Source organism: Nothobranchius furzeri, chromosome 15, assembly GCF_043380555.1.
Source record: "Nothobranchius furzeri strain GRZ-AD chromosome 15, NfurGRZ-RIMD1, whole genome shotgun sequence".
NCBI classification, from domain to species: Eukaryota; Metazoa; Chordata; class Actinopteri; order Cyprinodontiformes; family Nothobranchiidae; genus Nothobranchius; species Nothobranchius furzeri.
The window spans coordinates 53,664,991-53,687,351 of NC_091755.1; the positions used below are offsets into that span (position 1 = coordinate 53,664,991).

The 22,361-nt window shown below is 43.3% G+C and overlaps 1 protein-coding gene across 2 annotated transcripts in view; it reads right to left on the reverse strand.

Moving 5' to 3' along the window:
- LOC107391259 (protein phosphatase 1 regulatory subunit 12B) overlaps positions 1-22,274 on the reverse strand; it is a 28,212-nt gene extending 5,938 nt beyond the window's left edge. The window contains exons 1-11 of one of the 2 annotated variants that reach the window (XM_054746121.2): positions 21,907-22,274; positions 18,884-18,974; positions 18,597-18,797; positions 18,408-18,504; positions 17,856-17,971; positions 7,951-7,967; positions 7,739-7,868; positions 3,707-3,811; positions 3,285-3,335; positions 3,122-3,172; positions 533-789 (exon numbers count right to left, since the gene is read on the reverse strand). In XM_054746121.2, the coding sequence (XP_054602096.2) occupies positions 655-789; positions 3,122-3,172; positions 3,285-3,335; positions 3,707-3,811; positions 7,739-7,868; positions 7,951-7,967; positions 17,856-17,971; positions 18,408-18,504; positions 18,597-18,797; positions 18,884-18,974; positions 21,907-21,926 (1,014 nt within the window). In that variant the 5' untranslated portion in view covers positions 21,927-22,274 and the 3' untranslated portion in view covers positions 533-654. The remainder of the gene's footprint in view (positions 1-532; positions 790-3,121; positions 3,173-3,284; positions 3,336-3,706; positions 3,812-7,738; positions 7,869-7,950; positions 7,968-17,855; positions 17,972-18,407; positions 18,505-18,596; positions 18,798-18,883; positions 18,975-21,906) is intronic. The other variant, XM_054746122.2, reaches the window with a different exon arrangement.
- Between the last annotated feature and the right edge of the window lie 87 nt (positions 22,275-22,361).

Sequence of the window (22,361 nt, forward strand, 5' to 3'; positions counted from 1 at the left end):
TCTGCCCATTGTTTTTCCAGAAAATGGGAAAAAAATGATTGAAATCTTGATCATTAAAGAATTGTTGGCTCTGAGAAGTTTCCTCATATTGTAACTAAAGTTCACAACAACGATCTGCCACCTGAGACATTTACCTGCTTGTTGTGTAGCTTCTAGATTTCTGTTAATATATTTCTGACTGTGTTATACAACCCAATAAAGTTCAAAGGTCATGAGTACATTTATTCACCGAGATAAAATCAGTAGTTTTTACATCTCAAATAGTGAACAAGTATTTAAATCTGGAGGCTAAAAGGGTAAAACTGAAGAGATTTGAAGGTGTTTAATGTTGTCAAGTCTTTGATTTTGGTCCAGATGACATATGGAAATGTAACCATGGCAGCCATGCTATAAAATGCAGCTTGACTATGACATTAGGATTCCTGCAAACTGTTCTGAGAGCAGCAGAGTTGATACTGGCTACTAGAAAGGAGACAGGGTTAAAAACCAAAAGCAAAAGGAGGACGCGCCACACTGAAGAGGAGTGACCTGCCTGAGAGGAAGACAGCAGAGAAGGCGGAGAAAAGCTGTGAATGCACCAGAAGGAAAGAGGAGTAATGTGTCTGAAGGAAAAAGGAGAGCAGGGTAGGAAATTAGGCCAGATGATCCCGAGGATCAGAGGTCCTCTGTCTCCGGCATGGAGGCCGTCTCAGAGAGGCGGGCGAGGACGCGAAGCATGGCTCTGTTCTCAGCCAGGAGGCACTCGTTGAACTTCCTCAGGGCCTGGACCTGAACCAGAGCAGGGAAAGCCTGCGTACAGGAGGAGAGAGATACAGAGTGGTGGAGGGGTAGACAGACGAAGCAGGCAGGGAGGCAGGCTGCTTGCAAAGAAACTTCTACAGAGTCTGTTTCAATTTCCACTTCTACAGAGGACATGAGAAACACAGCTGCAGGATTTATTTGAAAAACTCACAGAGATAGTTTAAAAAGGGAAACCAAGAAGCAAGCAAGGAGGATTATGATTTCAGGTCAGGTTTGTGTCCTCTATAATAAGGATTTCTGTAGGGACTCACTAAAATGGTGTTGGATATTTACCAAATCTGTCTGGTGTCAGATCCTGGTCAAGTATCAATCACCCTCCCCCCTTTTATTTATTTATTTATTTATTTATTTATTTTACCGTGTCCTGACTGGCTATGAAGCAAACAGAATTGATGTCTGAATGCTGGTAACAAGCCTTACAGATTTACTCTCAGGTGGAGCATCAAAGTGTCTGCTTTTAATGTCACGCCTGATACATAAAACTTTATTGTTATTGTTTTTGAATGCTTTGTAATTCCGACACACACACACACACACACACACACACACACACACACACACACACACACACACACACACACACACACACACACACACACACACACACACACACACACACACACACACACACACACACACACACACACACACACACACACACACACACACACACACACACACACACACACACACCTAAGCTTTGGTCCCCTTTAAAAAACTGTTTCTATCTGATGTGATCCTGATATGAGAACACAGGAGCGGTGTTTCAGACCTCCCAGAAACACGGTTGACAAAGACGTGTAAATAAGGCCTCCAGCACAGACCACAGTCATAAAGAGTTATTTGAAACAGTCTGGATTTAGAGCCCAACTGCTCATGCATATAATGTTCTCTGGGCACCAGAACAGAACAGCCGTTTCTGGAAAGATGCCCTTGGCAACAGTGAAGTAAAAGTCAGAGTAAGGCAAGAATGCATAATGACCAGCACCTCTTATTAACCTTCTTTTTCATGCTGAGATATTTGTTAATGAATTAATTCTGAAAAGATTTTCATTCGATGATTTCTCATAGAGTTCAGTAAAACGCCAAGAATAATTAAGCTCAAAGAAAAGAAACAAGGAGAGGATGTGCAAACCCAAACGGCTCCATCTAAACTAGGAGTGAACAGAAGATGAGGGCATGCTGGTGATTGTGTCAACAGACAAGGAGAGTGACCGCGACAGGGATTTTGGTGCATGACGTCAAACAATATCAGAATATTTATCCTGTAGGATTACTACGGTTATGTGGTGCTTAGAATAAATGAGAACATCCCCTTTTTAATGCCTTAATGGACAATAATAGTATATAATAAATAATCTTGTAATTATGATTACATCTTTTGAGACAGATGTGTTGGGATGAACTCATTTATGTTAAACACTATAGCTGTTTGCAGACATCCACCTATGAGGGTCAAATGCTACATTTCAGGACTTCTGACGAACAGCTCCTCCTTCTGTTGCAGCTTCCTCCGAGTGAGTGAGTGATTTTTGACAGAGGTGTAAGCCTGAGGTGCCTCACAGTTAGAGGTAATAGTTGTGTGGAACCCTCTCAATGTGAGATATGCATTTTTTGACAGAATATTGAACCCACGCGTGTAAACATGCCCCAGTTCTTGTGAGGTGACAGGCATACTTCAGTAACTCCACTGCATCACGTCAACCAACTCACCGTCCCTCCCCCTTCCTCCCCAGAACAGCACGTTCTCAGGGCTGGTACCCACAGCGGAACCGCAGCGGGGCATCCTGCTGGGGGATCCGGGACAAATAGTGGGGTCAAACATAGAGTGTGCTGCAGTGTCCTCTCCTACAATGCTTTCTAATCTGGATGCCGTTTAGACATTCTTTGATAAATTACGCGGATCTCTGCGACTGCTTCCTGCATGCAGAGCAGCACAGGAATGTCTCACAGAAGCAGGTCTCTTGCTCTTGGTTGGGTTTTGGTATTCAGATGGAACTAGGTCACAATGTCCGCCCCAACACTGGAACAAGTGGAGCAGCAGGCTCCTCCTCAGTCTGCCAGGAAGTGGACCGGCAGAAAACACTGTGGGTAATGAGCCTGAAGCGTTAACCTTCCCTCCCCTTGACTCCGACACCCACCTGCCTGACGACAGATCAGCAGTGGGCTAAATGTGTGCTCTGCTTCAACTCAAGTTGGCAGGGCTTTAAGAACTGTTAGGTAGGCTTTTATTTAGACATATCAGTGCTTGAGTTTGAGACTCGACGAATGCCATCAATTCCCCGGGTGGAGGCACACAATTGTTTCATTAGAGACTGACCTTTATTTCCTCTTCCATGTCTGACACTCTTTTCTCAAGGGCTTGCTTTTCCTGTAAATAAAGAGGAAATAAAATAAACAGGAAGAAAATAAAAACTGCCACAAAGAGACAAAACTTCCATTGAGATGGATTGGATAACATACTAGAGAGGACAAACACTCACTCTTTTCTCTGTTTCAAGGACTGTAGATCTTTCGGATATCCTGTCCTGCCTCTGGAGGAGACAGCAGTGATGTTACAACATCTATTCAGAATATGATTGGACTTTGCTAGTGAAGATTCTCAGTCATCCAGGTCATGGTAATTCAAAGAGTTCAAATGAATTCATCGCAACTTCTTATTGATGATGATTTGTTTCTCATCCAAGGTCAAGCTTATGAACAGTAGCCTCCCATATTCCAGTCAGAACTGACAAAGCTCCTCAGATGAAAAACAAAACGTCTTCCAGAAACCAAAGAAGTCCATTTGCCTTCATTCGTACCTCTTTGGATTATTTGACTTTGTAAAAAAAATAACAATATAGAAAAGCACTGGCAGCCTTGTGTTCTCGTTTTTGGTCCCATTAGAAGAATCTGGTCTTGGTACCTGAGTGACTTTCTCCAGCTGAGATCGAATTCTGACCAATTCTTGTTTGCTGTCCTGCAGTCTGGATTTCAGCTTCTCATTGTCCTGCAAAGCTTCTGTGTACATCTACAGATGGAGATGTGAAAAGTTCTACTTTAGGTGTTGCCTTCACGAGTTTCACAAACCCTGTACACCAGCCTGGAGGGCCGGTATCCAGCACGTTTCTGTTTTAACTCTGCTTCAACACACCTGATTTCAATCAGCAGGTGATTAACAGGCAACTGCAGAGCCTGATGAGCTGCTGCACAGGTGATTCAATCACTTAATAAAGTGTGTTGGAGCAGAGAAACCACCAAACGTGCTGGATACCGACCCTCAAGGCCCAGATTTGAATAGCCCTGCTGTACACCATCAGATGTGTAGATGTCAAACTCTTGAGAGCCCGGTACTATTTGGAGAGTATTTTAATTCCGACTTTTTGAATCGTTTCGACCTCAGAAACATTAAACATAAAAAAAATGTAAAAACTATTTTTTTGTTTCAGTTCAGATAAAATGAAGAAATAAAACATTCAAAAGTTAAATAATTATTTAAAAGCTCAATGACAGCAAGCCTCTGCAATTCTGCTTATTTATTGCACCAAATCACAACACAAGTTTTCTGAAGGCACAAAGCAACTGAGCCTACCTTTTAGTGCTCTGACTTTAGTTGATTATTGCAAATTATAAGTTTCCTACCTAAAGAAACTCGGCTGATTATATAGTCACTAACTTGCAGTCTTCATTCTAGTTTCAGTGACTTTACAGTGATCCCTCATATAGGCAAGCATGAATTACAAGTCTAAGTTGAATTGGCTAAACAACATTTATTTATTTATTTATTTATTTATTTATTTATTTCCCGTGTCCTGTCTAGCTGTGAAGCAAACAGAATTAATGTCTGATTGCTGGTGACAAGCCTTACAGATTTACTCTCAGGTGGAGCATCATAGTTTCTGCTTTTAATGTCACGCCTGAAACTTAAAACTTTATTGTTAATGTTTTGTGAATGCTTGTAATTCCGACTGGACACGGAGACAGAGGTGAAAGAGAAAGGAAGAAACAAAAGGAAGGGGGTTCACAAAATAAACAATCAATGATGAACAAGAGTTTGTTTTTCTCCTTCTGCAGGTCTAGAAGCAAACAAAAAAAGGGACACACAACAATACAACAAGAGCGAGCTATCACTGTGTCAACCTGATGAGGAAATATAAAACTAACATTGCTTTACTGAACAGTCATGATAAAAAATCACAGTGCATTAAGTGCCAACCACAGCCTTAAGACATGTGTTTAACATGCCCAAGTCCACACTTATGAGAGCACCATGTGAGCACCTGTGTGTGTACCCGCGCTTGTTTATGTAAGGTTTCTCTATAGGAGCATTCAATAGAGAGTGTGATGGGCCACAGATCTGCCCCAGAGTGGAGGGACCCCAGGGAGAATGCAACCAGAAAAGCCCCTGCCCCCTTCAAGAGGTGCAGAGGATTGCCCCGGGGGGCCACAACCAGCAGCCGGCAGAGTCGCGGGACATATCAGCGGCAAGCCCACAGGCCCGCCTGCAGCCCCCCACCTCCCAGCTGGCCGAGCCCAGGACCCAGCAACCCGGGATTCAGGGGCGACCACCCCCGCCGGGGACCCAGCAGAGCCCAGGGACCCAGATCCCACCAGGCAGCCACCGGGATTAATCAGGCAGACGCCAAAAATCTTAAACCACCTGACCCGGGAGCCACGAACACTCAGGCTGGATAGTGGTGCAGTTGTTAGCACGGTTGCATGGCAGCAAGAAGGTTGCAGGTTCGAAACTCGGCTGTGGCCTTTCTGCGTGGAGTTGCATGTTCTCCCCATGCATGTGTGGGTTTCCTCCGGGTTCTCCGGTTTCCCCTACAGATCACAACATGCCCTACAAGTTAAAAATATTGTACGTCGCTTTGGATAAAATCGTCTGCCAAATAAATATACATAAACATAAGGCACGGCACTCCACATCAGGTGTGGCAGGGGGAGGGGAGACGAAGATGTATAGCATCAAAAGAAGTCCCAGGAGAAGGGAGGAGTCAAAGGCCCCACCTGACATATACAGTCATACACAGACACAGTCACACACTCCCTCCCTCATGCTCACACATACACATACAACCAAAAACTTACAAAAATGCATGCCGGGCACCCACTCATGCTCCCCATACACACCCTATTCACTCTGGTCCCGTTACTGCTGCACATGGGGTATGACCATTACTGGTTCCCAGAGTTCAACCCTTTCTGCTGAGGTGCTGATGAGCAGGCTTCCCCGCCCAATGCTAAGCAAAGCAACCCACCACCCCAGACCCAAACCAGACGGCCAGATCTCCCTCCTAGCCTCCAGCCCCGGGAAGCCAAGCGACAACAGAGGTGTGCTAAGACCCCTAGTCTCCCTCTGCCTGTTCCAATATAGTGTTAGTGCGTGTTGATGAGGTGTATTCCATGGCTGTGGTGAGTGGGCAGTGCGGGCATCGTCTGGCCTATGCCAGCTGATGCCACCACACCACTCCACTCTCACCCACAGCCCTTAGTGTCTAAGTGCAGTTTAAAATTGGAAGTGGGCACTGGCACTCGGGAGGAGGCTGAAAAATCCCACTGCCAAATGCCGTTGAATGTGCTCACTCCCAAGGCCCTAAGTGTGTGTTTGCGTGGAATGTCATTGGTAGAATTGTTTTAGGTGCAAATAAAATTGGGGGCAGGTTGCCGCAGGAATGCGGAAATGGGGTCCATACCCACACCCCCTGACTTGTCCACCCCCCAAGGTCCTATGTGCATGATTTTGTGATGATGTTAGGGAGCTGGAGGAGAAAAATGTGTGGGGATGGGGAGGAATGGCTGGTTAGGCTTAAGCCCTCCAGGGAGCCAGCTCCCCCACTGGTCCCAATAGGCACCTCTGTTGCCAAAATGCCACCCAGTGCATGGAGACCCCAGCCCATCTTGCCAGGGCCCCAAGCAGCAGCAATACAGAGCCTCGCAGAGTCCGAGGGCACCAACCCAGCCCCACCCCAGCAGAATATCTACTCCCATCACTGCATTTGCACAACTTCCAGAATGTATAAGACATAGGACTTCCAGGTAAGGTTGGGTCCTCCCCCTCCTGGACATCCCCCTCTCCTGTGATGGGAACAAAATTTTTATTTATTGTTGACTCTTCTGTGCTCCTGAAACAAAAGGATGATGAAGTTCATCAAAAACAGCTGGTTTTCACTTGTTAAAAACGTTTTGTTTGTGTACCTGCAGAAGGAGGATGTTTCTGAATTTCAGGAAAGAACCGCCTATTCCATGTTTGAAAAAATGCACACTTTGTTTACAAGTAGCTGCCAACCTTGCAGCACTTCTTCTAGCAGTAATATTACATTAATTTCTCCAAATAGCATGCCGAACTTCAGCTTACCTGTCGAGCAGAAAAACGGCGACAGAGGCGTCTGTGGGAAGCCCAACCTTCGCTTTCAGTGCACGCCATTGTTAAAAATAGTCTCCTAAAAATTGGTATTATTCGTCACTTTAGAGGCCATTCTCTTCTTATCATAGACTTCAAAGACTTTCAGCCACTTTCAAAGAAACCCGGTGAGAACGGCAAGGTAGAATTAATGAATGCGTATCGCTCTACACACAAACAGATTGCACAGGAAGTGAAAACTACCCCAGGAACAAGCACAGATGACAACGGCCTTGCATGAAAGCTTCACCAAAATGATTAACAGTTATGCAGACCAATGATTCAGATGATCCACCCAGAAGAAAAAAGATCCTCCGCTACACCTTTAAATGTCACATCACCCATATTCTGCTGAGGCCGAAATTGCACTTAGACCTACAGTTGTTGGAGTCCCTTTAGTCAGATTTGATGCAAACACTTTATTTAGATCATAAAAATTTGATTTTATATATTTAATAACTCATAAATCTGCTTTTATTTCTTGCAATGCAAAAACTCAGCGCAGATTTAAAATCTCCGAGTAGCCATCTGACTCTAGTCAGGAGTTCCTACCTTTTTATAGTCTTTGGCAGTAGATTCCTGCTCCTGTCTGTTCAGAGCAGCTAGCCTTGTCTCCCTTCTTGTGTAAGAGCTGGTGACACCCAGAGGTCTGTCTGTGGCACTTTCCCCGGTCGAGTCGTATCTGAGGGCAACGCGGCTCCAAGTCAGTACACGTTCGAAGATTTTGTGCAGTCCAGGTGAAGAAACATAAGTTTTATCCTTACCTCGACAGTCTCTCATGCTGGAAAAGTAAACAAAAGGAACCATGTTAGTTTGATCAGTCAACATCCCAGCATGAGTGTAAACTCTACTGTGGTCCAGACTTGTTTATTTGATAAGAACAAACAAAGGCTCGGCAGAGACGTGGTTTGCATTTGGAGAAGAAAACAGGACACTATCTAGCTCAAATGATCACAGCAGGTTGATGTAGTTCAATACTGCTTTAAGAAGGGTCACAAAGGCTAACACATGGCCGAGCCTGCAGCGCAGAGATGGCATCATGACCTCATAAGTCAAGCATGATGGGTCGCCGTATGACCTAAACAAAAGACTGATGTCAATCTTTCCTGGTAGGTTTGGAATCAGAGCAGTGGAGTCAAAGGCCGCCAACTTCCCTGTTGGGATCAGATTGTGGGATCGTTAGGGTTCAGCCATGTCTCTGTTAGCCGAGTAAGATCAGGTACTCTGGGGTTTCCACTGAAAGCCTTAGAGTTACCCTCCTGCTGGGGATAGAAGTCTTTAAATGTGTGGAAGAGATTTTCAATAAAACATCTTGCGTGTTGGTGATGAGAACCAGATGTTGCCCACATCTTCATGCTATTGGTATCATTCCTGCTGTGTTTTGGCGAGGTGAGGGGATAATTCACTTGGAGTCGGGCGCTGTTCTGACCCCAGAGACAGAAGCTGCTCTGCAGCAAGTGTTTACATAACTGAGCCAGCACCGCCTGTCCTTATGTGGTCATGTGCATCTGCAGAGCCATCCAGGAACACAGATCTCAGATTTTAAAAAGGGGCTGAGAAGAAAGAACTCTGCTGAAATGTTTTTTTTTTTTTTTTACAGATTTGGCATCTATTCAGCAAAGGTAAGTGAAGAATACATCATCACCACATAGGGAAATGAATGAAGGATTAATACGTAGCTTTAATCAGTTTTAAACATTACCAGTGTAATCTGCAAGGCCTGTGAGGGTTAAAGGAGTCAACTCTTAAATCAATGAGTGCATAACATGCAGAAGTTAAAGCTGCAACATGGCTGAAATGGGACTTCTGGGAGAAGGTTGCACTAATGTAATTGCCTTATTGGGAAAACTATGGAAGATGGAGGAATAGATGATCAACACCAGGAAGCACTGGGGAGAAAATGCATGGGCTATTAAATCAGCAGGACCAACACACACACACACACACACACACACACACACGTGCATGACGCACACACACACACACACACACACACACACCTACACACACACACACACCTACACACACACACACACACACACACACACACACACACACACACACACACACACACACACACACACACACACACACACACACACACACACACACACACACACACACACACACACACACACACACACAGAACAAAAATTTAAACGCAACACTTTTGGTTTTTTGCTCCTGTTTTTGGACTCAAACATCTGAAAATGTGTCAGTATCTGGAGTGGCCACCATTTGTCTCATGAAGGACAACACATCTCCGTCATACAGAGTTGATCAGGTTGTTGAATATTGCCAGGAACTGGAACACACTGGATATGCCGATCCAGAGCATCCCAAACAAAATCAGTGGGTGACATGTCTGGTGAATATGTTGGCCATGTAAGAACTGGGATGTTTTCAGCTTCCAGGATTTGTGCACAGATCCTTGCAATATGGGGTCGTGCGTTATCATGCTGCAACATGAGGTGATGGTCGTGTGTTCGTTGTCCATACCATTCACCTGCCCATACCAGTACTCCACCACCACCGTCGGCCACTCATTCCAAAATATTGACATCAGCAAACCACTCATCCACACAACGCCACACACACAGTTTGCCATCTGCCCTAAAGAGTGAACACCGGGACTCATCTGTGAACAGAAGGCCTCTCCAACATGCCAAACACCATCGAATGTGAGTGTTTGCCCACTCAAGTTGGTTACGACGATGGATTGCGGTCAGGTCCAGACCCCTATGAGGACGACGAGCATGCAGATGAGCTTCCCTGAGATGGTTTCTAACAGTTTGGGTAAAAATTCTCTGGTTGTGCAAATCGATTGTTGCTGCAGCTCAGGTGTCTGGTCTCAGGTGATCCTGGAGGTGAACATGCTGGATGTGAAGGTCCGGGGCTGGTGTGGTCACACATAGTCTGCAGTTGTGAGGCCAGATGGATGTACTGTTAAATTCTCTGAACTGCCTTTGGAGACGGCTTATGGTAGAGAAACGTTATTCAGTCCCTTGATGTGCCACACCTGTGAAGTGGGATGGATCATCTTGGTAAAGGAAAAGTGCTTACTAGCACACTTGCAGATAGATTTCAGAACAATATGTGAGAGCCGTGGGTGTTTTATGCATGTAGAAAATTTTTTTTCAGCTCATGAAAAACGGGAGCGAAAACAAAAGTGTTGCGTTTATATTTTCTTTTAATGTACGATCAAAGCATCACTTCCTCCATCATAGATTTTGAGCTACTATACATTACCATCATTAGAGAAAGTACCCCCTCCCATAAGAGTCTTCACATCAGACAGTTTCCCCTCTAAATTGTCCATAATAAGACTTGCACAGATCAAAGTGATAAAAGCAGAGACATGGTGCTAACAAACAATTTAAGGGTGCACATTTTTGAGTCTTAAACCCTCAATTCTGTTTATGCCCCATCACAATCTATTTAGTCTCTTTTCACTCCCTGCTAACATTTACAGTAAATTCTACAGTAATGAAGTTTTGGTTCAACAGGTGAGAAATCTCAGCTCAAAAATGTTATTCAACAAAGTTCATCCATGTCAGACTTGGTTGTGAACTGGTGGAATCAGACAAGAGGCTTCAGCAGCTCATTTATTGTATACAGTTTTTCTTCATTTTTTCTAACATTATACATTCATTTATTATTTTAGTCACGTTTCCTGTTTGTCACTGAGGCAATCAGACTTAAAGTCAAGTTAAGTTCCATAGTCATCATCACACACTTGTGAAATTCATCTTCGCATTTGACCCATCCCCATGGAGATTGGTGAGCTGCAGCTGTGGCTCCGCTCAGGAACTGTTTGCTGGTTTAACCCCCATCCAACCCCTTAAAGCCGAGTGTCAAGCAGAGAGATGCTTGGTCTCATTATTAATGTCTTTGGTATGACCCGACCAGGACTTGAACCCCAATTTTCGAGTCCAAGGCCCACTCTATAGGCCACTGAGAAAGTAACCATTAGCCATGGTATCTGCCAGGGAGCCTAATGCGTGAGTGGTAGGGGTTGAATCAACTAGTCGATTTCACTGCTCTGTAGTGACTTTTTATGACTTTCATAGACTAGTCGCTGTCACGTGATAATGACCGACCACATGCAGTCCTCGGAAAAGACAGCAGGTGACGAGCCCCTGCATGTCGGGAGGCGACGCGCTGTGCCAGAGTGTCAGTATCTGATGCCCGCCATAAAACGGACATTTGACCGAATTGTGACCTTTACCCTCTTGCAATTTAACCTTCCCCTCACCCCCATCCTAACCTTAACCAGCTTGCCCATGCAAAGCTCTGATTGTTGGCACGCTACAGACATCTGCGTCCTGAGCACCGCCACAGTAACATTATCAAATTAGGTGTCGCCACCTCAAAAACAAAGTTAACACGTGATCGTTTATGTCGGCTCCTTTTATGTTTTCTGTCTTTTATTTGTGCCTGATGCGTTTCGCTGCTGTGGAGCGGAGGGCATCACCTGTTTTGTCCTCCGGTGACGCATCACATTGGTGCGGCCAGCGCGCAGCGTGCACTCCGCTGTTTTTGCAGTCGGTAGATCTTTTAGAACTGCAGTTCAGAGGTAACTCATAAGGTGAATATATATGAAGCCAGGAAGCAGTTTTTCTTTAGGATTGAGAGAAGATGCAGGAAGATAATAAACAGAGACAGGGCAGAAAAATAGTCAAATACAAATAAGTTAGTTTTTGTACCTGGTGGTTGCAACAAGCAGACACCATTGAAGGTAATCTGAAGTGAGGAACAGAAAATGAAATAATTATTTTAATGTTTAGAGCAGCAGAAACTCAGAGGCTGCAGGTGCATCAGTGAGTTTGCGGCCGCTGCACAGGGGGAGGGGGGAGAGGGCTGAAGCAAGATGCAGAAACTACCGTTGTTAAAAGAAATGTGTTTAACTTAGAAAATGTGGACGCAATTTTAATTGTCAAAAACTCCAGCGAACCAACCAACCAACCAACCCCAACCCCCACTCCCACTCCCACCCCCCACCCCCACCCCCCACTCCCACCCCCCACCCCCACCCCATCCCCCCTGGTGTGTATGACGCCATAAATGACTAATCGAAGTTGACTCGATTATCATTACTTGACGGTCGACTTAAAAAAAATTAAGTGATGCAGCCCCTATTGAGTGGTGCTTTCACCATGGTGATCCTAATGAACCACCAACAGCAATTGAAACATTTCTTTACTTTTCCCCTTTGTTCAAATTTTACTCCACTCTAAAGCCCCAGCTTTTTGACTGCTACAACATTTACGTTGGATCTTCTCTCAGTAGCTGCAGAGGAACCAATCTTAGGTTTCTGTAGAGGCATTTTCTACTTCCCATTACATTGTCAGCTCCCGGGTCAGGAATCCAAAGAAGCTAATCTAAAACTAAGATTTACACGAAAGTTTCATATTTTCATCAGTTTTCACTTTTGATTTTTGTTTACTTAAATTAATGTTTTATACCGTATTGTTTAACCGTTGTTGATGTAAGGTATAAGAGAAACATGCAAACAAGTTCCTAAAGAGGTTTCCAATAATTTAACAGAACAAACGTTTGATGGAAACTGTGCAGCAAGTGCTGCAAGAACGGCCTCCACATGATCTCTGTGCAATGCAGTTTCTCTCCCAGCAAATCACTGCCAATTTAGCCTGAGCTGACCTCATGGAAAATCTTTGGCTGACTCACATCATAGATGCAGCAAAAGACTGAGAACTCTTCTCAAAAGGACAAACATCCACTGGAGAACCACAACATGGACCAGGGACGTTCACTGCTGAATAAACAAACAAGAGCATCTGCAGTGCTGCAAGAAGTCACTGAACACATCTCCAAAATATTTATTTTTCTTTCTGTCAGAGTGTGCTCGTCACACAGAGCTCAGCTCAGTCCAACCTACTGACACAAACACAACAGTCAAACTGCACCCAGGAGAATAAGCCACTTAGAGAGAAAAATAACAGGAAATTACAGAAGGAACGTTTCAATCCAAAACGACTTTCAGAAGAAGATCAGGGGCTTCAGAGCAAACACTCGCCTCTCTGCACAGGTTCCACACACACGGTGAGATAAGGCTAACTGTGCTGTGGATGCAGAGTCACACGAGTCTTTTTCCTCACATTCATCTGCAATCAAAGTAGAATTTAAGTTTACTTCTAAATCAGGGTTTGTGCTATTAACCACTTGAATGAAGAAGCTTTTGTTCATGGGACGAGGTCAAGTAACAGAAAAGTTAGCATAATGTTATAACACATTGTTGGACGAGATACAATGTGTTTGCTCTAGTGAACCAAAAGTGTCAGTTTGTGATTTAGAAGCAAAACAGATCACTTTGGTCAGTAAAACAGTAATAAATTAGTTTCATGTCAAGATCAAATGTGACATATTAATCACTTAGAAATAAAAAAAATCAAACTGTTTTGTTCTTTTTGTCTAAAACAGCGAATATAAACATATAGAAGCCCTCAGATTGTAAGCCTGAACAAATTATCTTTTTTCCTCTTCTACATAGATTTGATAAAAAAGATTCTAAAAAAGTTTTCCTTCTTTTTTTTAAAAAAAAGAAGCTGCAGAATAACTATAATGTATTTAAAAAACCAATAGGCCTAAATAACATAAAAATGTCTGTTCCACGATGTACAAACTATACTAAGTTTTACAGGTACAACAAATAATCTTTCAGAAACTGGATTAAAGAACACTTTTGCTTCACTTGGAAGAGAAAATCTTTTCTCAGGTTGTAAAGTCCAGACAAATCTAAAACAAAATATATAGCCTTTGAGTAATCATACTATAACTCCAATAACTCTTTAAGAGGATTTAAACAGAAAATAACTGTTTGTTAATGAAATGAATGGCTTACTCTGTAGTTTTTGTCGGTATAGGAAGGGGAGGACGGTGGTGAGTCTGTCACTGACTTCCTGGTGCGAGTCAGGTCCTTGGTGCGCTGAAAGTAGGATGACATTATCCTCCTTGTACCTCTACCTTCAGTCTGCTGTAACCCAGCTGGTCCCCTCAAGCAAAAGTGCTGCACGTGTGTGTGTGTGTGTGTGTGTGTGTGTGTGTGTGTGTGTGTGTGTGTGTGTGTGTGTGTGTGTGTGTGTGTTAGTTCAGCTTCATGTGCAGCCAAGAGTTGAGAAATATCAAATTGTTTAGCAGCAAGCAGACAAAAGTCAAAGTAGAATGAAGCAAAACAATCTCAGCCGACGATAAATACGCCAGAAAATGGTCCCTCAGCTCTGAAGTCTTTTTTCTTTAAATATACAAAATGGAAAAAAATTAAGTGTCAAAGAAAACAATGTGAAGAGAAAAAGTTTGCTGCACTGCTTCTTCTTGGCTTTCCCAAGGTTAGACCATCTCCCTCCCTCCCATGCTCTCTCTTCCTCTCTCCCTGCTTCTCTTCTCTGTTTGGTCAACGGTCCAACTCCCTCCACCCCCACCCCCACCCCCAGCCCCCTGCTCTCTCCAGCTTTGGCAGCTCCCTGTGGCAGCCAGCCAGAGAGGGTTCTGCTGAGGACAGACCCAGAGATGGGGCTAAAACTGTGAACAGGGTTAGCACGAGTGAATGGAGCACCAGCGCATCAGCAGGAGGAGGCAGCAATGGTTCAGGCTCCTCTGGAAGATCCCCTGAGGAGCCACCCATAGCTGGGAGGTGTAACTCTGTGCATCCCTGCAGTGAGTCTAAGTGCTACACAGTGTTAGCACAGCACTTGACGTCCCCTGTTTTTGAGGTAGCATGTAACAGTGATCACACATTAGTTATTTGGTCCCACTGCTGTGCTGATGTCACAACCGTCTCGATTTCAGGAGTCCTTTAGGACGTCTGAAGCCCTTTTCATGCTTTGACTGGCTTGTTCGCTCTGTTCTGTATAGACTGTCTCTCTACATCAGTTAAATTAGCCGCATAGGTTTTTCAGACAAAATACTTCGAATACCACAAAGCAAAGTCCTCTAGTACTTGGCCAAAGCCCCAAACATGCATACCTCCTAAAACATGGAGATGTTCTTTAAAAAGCGGCTGCGATGCCTTCTAGCTCTCCTGACATCTGCTCAGGTCACCTTCCTTTTATAGAGAAATTCTCAACCTTATCTCTGCTCGAGGCAAAGGAACAAGAAGAAGATGGGAAAGGTAAACAAAGGGGAGCTGAGGTAGAATGGATGAGAATGAGACTTCAATAAAGACGATGTGATGGGTTTTAGTTTAGGGGTTTTGGGCCTGAAGAAAGGCCACGATTTATGTTAAACGAGTCTGAAAGGTGTTAAGTCATTGTTATGGAGTGTGCTTTTTCATGACACGTGCATTCTGAAATAACAAAAGTACATTAAAAATAGGATTATTAATTATATTATTACTCAATCCAGTTATCAATTATCCAGATCACAGAGGTATAGGTTCGGAAGGGAAACCTAAAGCTTTCTCAGAGACATTCTCCAACGCCTCCTGATCCCACGGGGTTCCCTTTGAACCCTCTAGGGAGTACTGGGTCTACTTTGGGCCTCCTCCCACTTGGATTTATGAAGAAACCCTCCAGAGGAACTGGGAAGAATTCCAGTCAGATACCTGAAATGCCTCACCTGACTCTTTCTGATGAGGAGGAAAGGCAGTTCTACTCCACACTCCCCCGGATGATCAGGCTCCTCCCCGTATCTCTAAGGTTTAGCTCCCTAATAAATAAAGATGATTTCAGCCATTTAGATCCAATAGCTTGCTCACGTTCCACATCTTGTGACCGTACTCATTGGATGGACAGACCAATAAATCAAGAGCTCAGTCTTCTGGCTCAGTCACTTCCTCATCAAGACGAACGACGATGAAATGATTAAACAGCACGTTTAATGACTTCAGAAAAGGAATTGCTGAAAAATGCTGATCTATGTCTGGATGATATCAACACAGCCACACCCTAAAGGAGGAATCTGTAGTTTCCTAAGAGTTTATGGGCGTGCAAAAAAAAAAATAAATAAAAAAATAAATATATATATATATATATATATATATATATTTGGGAACCAAGTCATCCAGGATTGTTTACAGATAATAAAAAAAACAGGATGTCTGTCAATCAAGTGCACTATTGTTTTTTATTTTCTTTTTTATTGAAGAACAGTCAGGTGGAGTCCCCCCATGTTTAATTCTAATGCTTTTCAGTTTGGGAGAGTCCACTCGTGTTTAGGATCACCTGGGATAGCACCACTGCCTGCAAGTTATATTAGTCTCCATAGAATTTTATTCTACTAGGAGTCAGTACTTAGTAGTAATTGTACTAGGAATTAGTACTTTGTAGTAATTCTACAGTACCAGGACTTTGTAGTAATTGTGCTCTTTTGAGCAAACAGCTGAGACCAAAGCTGTTCTGCACACTACCTGTCTTTTTTCCCTCTGTCAAAAAAAAAAGAGTGGAAAATCTGTTTGGATCATCAAAGAGTTGTGCAGAGCTTGGCTCTGGTGACAGACAGGCAGGCTGTCATGCCTCTGATGAAACCTCACTGCTCTGAATGATTATCACAGACAGATATAGTCCTGCTGGTGGTGCTCTCACGTTACCGACTGATCTCTTTCTAAGATTTCAGTAAAGGGGACAGCTGAACTTCTGACCTGGACTGAGCTCAGAAAAATCCACCTTTCATCCGTGCTTCATGAGACATGGGACACTCCTGACCAGACTAATCTTTAAGCGACGGCTGCTTTGGAGATTTTGTGGCAGACTAAAGGAAAGCAGTGCAAGTTAAAGAAGAGAGAAACAGCAAAGTAAGATCTGAATCTCAGGCTTAGGCCAAGCGGAGAGGGCTTCACTTTTGCCCAATATGGTATGGAATGCTGAGACACCTCGGCCAAGTGATGCAAAGAGGCAAAGTGACTTTAGAGGGAATGGGAGGTCGGTCCTACTGATCCGGCTCTTTATGAGACAAGTTAAACAAATCTCTGAGCAGGTGTTTCACGTCTGTGACTGCAGACCATCTGAAGATATTGCATCAGAGTTCAGACAGAAGCTGCAATATCTGAGAATATGAACATGAACACAGAACAATGAAACTAATGATTTCTGAGGGATTATCCGGACCAAGAACTTTCTGCAAAAAGGTTATGATACAAAATAAAAATAAATGCCTTTATTTTCGCTTTAGGTGTGTACCAGAGACTGGAAAAGACACCTTTTGCTGTGCAACACCATGTAGATGAAACATAACTGTAAGAAATAACAAAATGTAGAAAAAACAAAACAAAAAACAAGTAGAACAATAAATAAACTGCACAAGAGGGAGGGGTCGGGCTACAGTTCTATAGTGTTATAAATATGCAAAAATGTGGTTAGTATGTAGTCAGATTCACAACGTGGTTATTGCACAGTAACAGTTGTCTGATCAGCGAGCAGGGAGGTGTTGTCAGTGACGCTGAGTATCGAGTAATGCAGTAGGTACATTTATCATTTTATTTAGAACTTGTGGAAAATTAAAACCTAAAGAATTTATATTTTTGGAGTATTTTTATATATATATATATAACAATACTTTTATAAAAACTTGAAAATACCTCAGATGGAGAAACCTAATGTAGTAACACTTTGGCTCCATCTGGTGATAAAATCAGGGTTAACCCATTTTTCTCCAGTTTTGGCAAATTTTTATTTTAATTTTTTGTACGTAAAGTTCTTAATTATTTTCCACATACCTCTTTATTTTTAACATCTCTGCAGAGGTAAGTTGGGTACGCGGCTGTAGAAAACATCTGCCCTGCTGCATCTTCAGCACGATTTAGATTTTCATCTTTCCATTGGTTGTCATCAGCTGCAACAAACAAAACAAAGGACAAACAATTATTTCCTTTTTTGATAGATTTTTTACAAAAGTAAAAATGTGTTTAGGAGCCTTTTAACCATGTGAAAAAAGCATCTACAAATTGAAAATTTTTAGGTCTTTATTTATTAATGGGAAATAGATCAATTAGGTTAAATACACATCAGCTGAGTCAGAGTAGGGTCTTATTTCTAGAAGCGATGCACTCAATGTGATAAAACTTTCCTCACATTTGCAATAATTCATCCTGCGTTTGCAGCAACGACTACAGGTGAAACTGGAAAACGTAGGGTTAGGGTTATATGGCAAAAAGTTCAAAATTACAGGTGTTGCAAAAAGAAGGAATACAGAGATAAAATAATGACTTTTGTTATAAATGCTAACAACTAAAAGGTGCTGTGAGTTAAAAGTAAAGTGAAGGTCTCACCTCTGAATAAATTGCTGCTGTAAGGGAAATCAGAGGACAGACATGACAGGCTCAGAGACCCAGCAAAGGTTTCCAAGCTTCTCTTGATGTTCCCCACCTGAAAACAGGAAAAAAAACAATATTATTACATTTAGAAAATAAATCAAAATGAGCTAAATGCAGAGGTCTGAATGTGTGTTTCCTACTAACATGGTCCATGTTGCTCCATTTCAGAGTAAGTTTGGCTGATTCTCTGGTCTCTGAGGGTCCGTTCTCACCTCCACTGTCCTCTGTAAAGCCTGTCCTGAGACAAGACCTTTCTCCTAGAGCACCTTCTTCCTCCTTCTCACTGTCTTGTGGAAATAGGCTGTAGGATCTCTGAGCCTCTTTCAGCTCTGCGAGAGACACACCCTGCAGGATTTTCACACAGTTGTGTGTCACTCAACCCTTCAGAGCAGTCGATCAAAGCCGGAGCTCCTAAACCGTCTGGTTCGTACCTGAGTTGACCGTCGAGTTTGTCTGGCATGACGGGACTTTGCCTTTCTCTGAGACTCAGCTTCTTCCTCTTTACCTGGAGCTGGATGTAACCTAAAAACACAAGCAGGTAGAAGGTCCGCACGGAGACTCAGCTAAAGGAAATATTATTTCCTCTCTTTAATTTTCTAATTTTCCAACTGTTCTCATTTAATTAAAATCAGCACCACATGGGACTACTGCACAGTTTCTCTTTATAAACCACATATTTGGTTTCTCTGTTGAGCTGAGCAGAAATAGAATTGTAAGTTGTCAGCTTTTCCAGGATTTGAGGAAAAGTTTTAGGGTCCAAAGACAAATGCATGAACCAAACAGGCCACACAAATCAGAACACTTCCACTCTGTTAAAACCTGCACCACAGTCAGCCTCGTCTTTAACCCAGCTGCATGACCCCAGCCCCGGGGTCACTTGTCACGCTACATTTTGTCATCAGTTTTAGCTAGCAGGCTGATTATGCTAAAAAGTTATGAATAAAAGTGTCTCTTTTGTAGGAAAATTCTCTTCAGCAGGTTGCTCGGGGCAACTCTCCTGGTGGCTAAATGGCCTCCTCAGCTTGCTCACTAGTGCTACAAGAGCCTATTATTACATATTGGTTTGAATCAGATGTGTTGGAGCAGAGAAACATCCAAAACATGCAGGAAGGTGGCTCTCAAGGACCAAGATTGGACAAGCTTGCTCTACTGACATCTGAATCTGCCCCCTCCTTCTCCTCATCCTCACACGCATCTGACAACTGATCCTTTACGTAACTCACCTGGTCATCAGTGCAAGACAAACTCACCTCACAGGTTTCAACACCACTTACCACCTTTGCTGGAAAAGCCTCAACCTTCCTACATTTTCCAGGCTGCTCTTCTGGCTTGTAAATAAAAATTTCTTAAAAGGAAAAAAAAAACCTGCATACCGTAAATCCTCTAATACAGGCCCAGGCCTGTATTTGACTCAAGCTCATCAAGCTCCTGGGCTTTATTGGAAGGAGGACCAGAATCAGAGGCAGGCCTCAATTTCTATTTGAGCAAAATGAACTAATGGTTCGCTGGAGTTTTTGACAATTAAAATTGCGCCCACATTTTCAAAGTTAAGCACATTTCTTTTAACAACGGTAGTTTCTGCTTCAGCCCTCTCCCCCCTCCCCCTGCGTGGTGGCTGCAAACTCACTGATGCGCCTGCAGCCTCTCGGAGTTCCTGCTGCTCTAAACATAAAATAATTATTTCATTTTCTGTTCCTCACTTCTGATTACCTTCAATGGTGTCTGTTTGTTGCAACCAGCAGGTACAAAAACTAACTTGTTTTTATTTGACTATTTTTCTGTCCTGTCTGTTTATTATCTTCCTGCATCTCCTCTCAATCCTAAAGAAAAACTGCTACCTGGGTTCATATATATTCACCTTATGAGTTACCTTTGAACTGCAGTTCTAAAAGATCTACCGACCGCAAAAACAGCGGAGTGCTCCTGTTCACATCAGTTAGGTGCGTCACTGAGGACAAAACAGGTGATGCGCCCCGATCCACAGCAGCGAAATGCATCAGGCACAAATAAAAGAATAAAAGACAGAAAACATAAAAGGAAATGAGCCGACATGAACGATCGCGTGTTAAATTAGTTTTTGAGGTGGCGACAACTGATTTGATAACGTTACTGTGGCCGTGCTCAGGACGCAGATGTCTGGAGCACGTCAACAATCAGAGCTTTGCATGCGCAAGCTGGTTAAGGTTAGGATGGGGGTGAGGGGAAGGTTAAACTGCAAGAGGGTAAACGTCACAATTTGGTTAAATGTCCGTTTTACGGCAGGTGTCAGTTCCGACGCTCTGGCACAGCGCGTTGCCTCCCGACGCGCATGAGCTTGTCACCTGCTGACAGCAAGCTGCTGTCTTTTCCGTGGATTGCATCTTGTCGATCATTATCACGTGACAGCGACTAGTCGATGACAGGCATAAAAAGTCACTATAGAGCAGTGAAGTCGACTAGTGACTAGTTCATACAACCCCTGCTACTGCTCCCCAGAGTGTTCTGCAGCATAATCAGCACGTTCTCTTTGAACTTGATATCAAATTTTCGCCTCCTCTTCGTCTCCGCACGGTTAAAGTTACCCTCGCGGTCTATCACTGGCAAATCAAAAGTGAGACGGATGACACAACCGCCCCCCGTACTTGCTTGTTACCACATTCCACCTAGCCACAATAAAAAAACGGCCATTGTTCACCTCCGCCGACTCCGACACCGGCCAAAATATGATACCCGGCAGTTAATTAAATACAGGCTAATATTAGAGGATTTACGGTAGTTAGAGAATTCTCAAGCTTGCATTTGTCAAACAAATATGCCTGGGTCTGCCTAAACTGCACCTTCCAAAAGAACATTTTATTTCTGTTCCTCTTGATCCTTTAAAGAGGATCTGCTATTTTCATTTCCCTCTGTTTAAATGTTGAAAGTGATGGGAAACACCTACAATAACCAGCATCCTGTGAAGAGATGCGAACCCAATTTGCAGCCATGGTTTCAGACAGATGATGAGCTGAGTCAGCAGCAGCAGCAGAGGAGCTCGCATTTACCCTCACAGCTATTAGCTCCTCCTCTGCTACACATTTACTGCTATTGATCTTTGAGTTATAATCACCCTGAATCCTGACAGGTTCAGCTGTAGGCACTATAGCATGCTGAATTGTTCTGTATATAACAAAGATTTACAAAGAAATCCCAGCTTCACACTGAGTGACTGCACCAAAGCAATCTGGAGCAAAAAGTTATTAACTGATTAAAAAAAGTCATAAAAAGTCCCATTTTATAGCAGCAAATCCTGCTTAAGTGATAAAAATAATTGGTTAAAGAAGCTGAGAACAGCCGTGAGCAGGTTTTAAAGGAAAATTAAACAGGATAAAAAACCTGCAAGAACCTGCAGCAGAGAACTATTCAAAAGGCCTGGAGCTTAACTAGAAAAGTCTTTTGACCCTCTGAGGATGTGGAATGAAATTTGGTGACTTACCTGGGAACAAATGCGTGCATGGCTGCTGTGGAAGGTCGGCGACGCCGGCACAGATGGTGCAGCAGTGATAGGGAGAGGCTGGAGAAAATGACCGTGTGTCATCAGACTGTAGAGCAGAGAGAAAGGGGGAGGCTTCCTGTCTGGATGATGCATACATAATCAATTTAGACTTCCTAGCACAGAACAGCTGATGCAAGCAGGTGGGCACTCTTCAGTTCAAACGCAAGCAGCGGAAATATCTGTGCCAACGAGGATGTAAGTGGAAGTGTTTGTGATGCATGCCTGATAAAAAAAGAAACTTTTTTTTTTCAGGAAATCTGTTTGTGTATTTCTTTAAAATATCAAAATGATTTGAAAAGTGAACAAAATGTAGTTTTTCATCTCTCTAGGGTGCTAATGGCTCTCATTGATGAGTTAACATCTCTACAGATAAAAGGAAAAGTAGGGATTGTGAC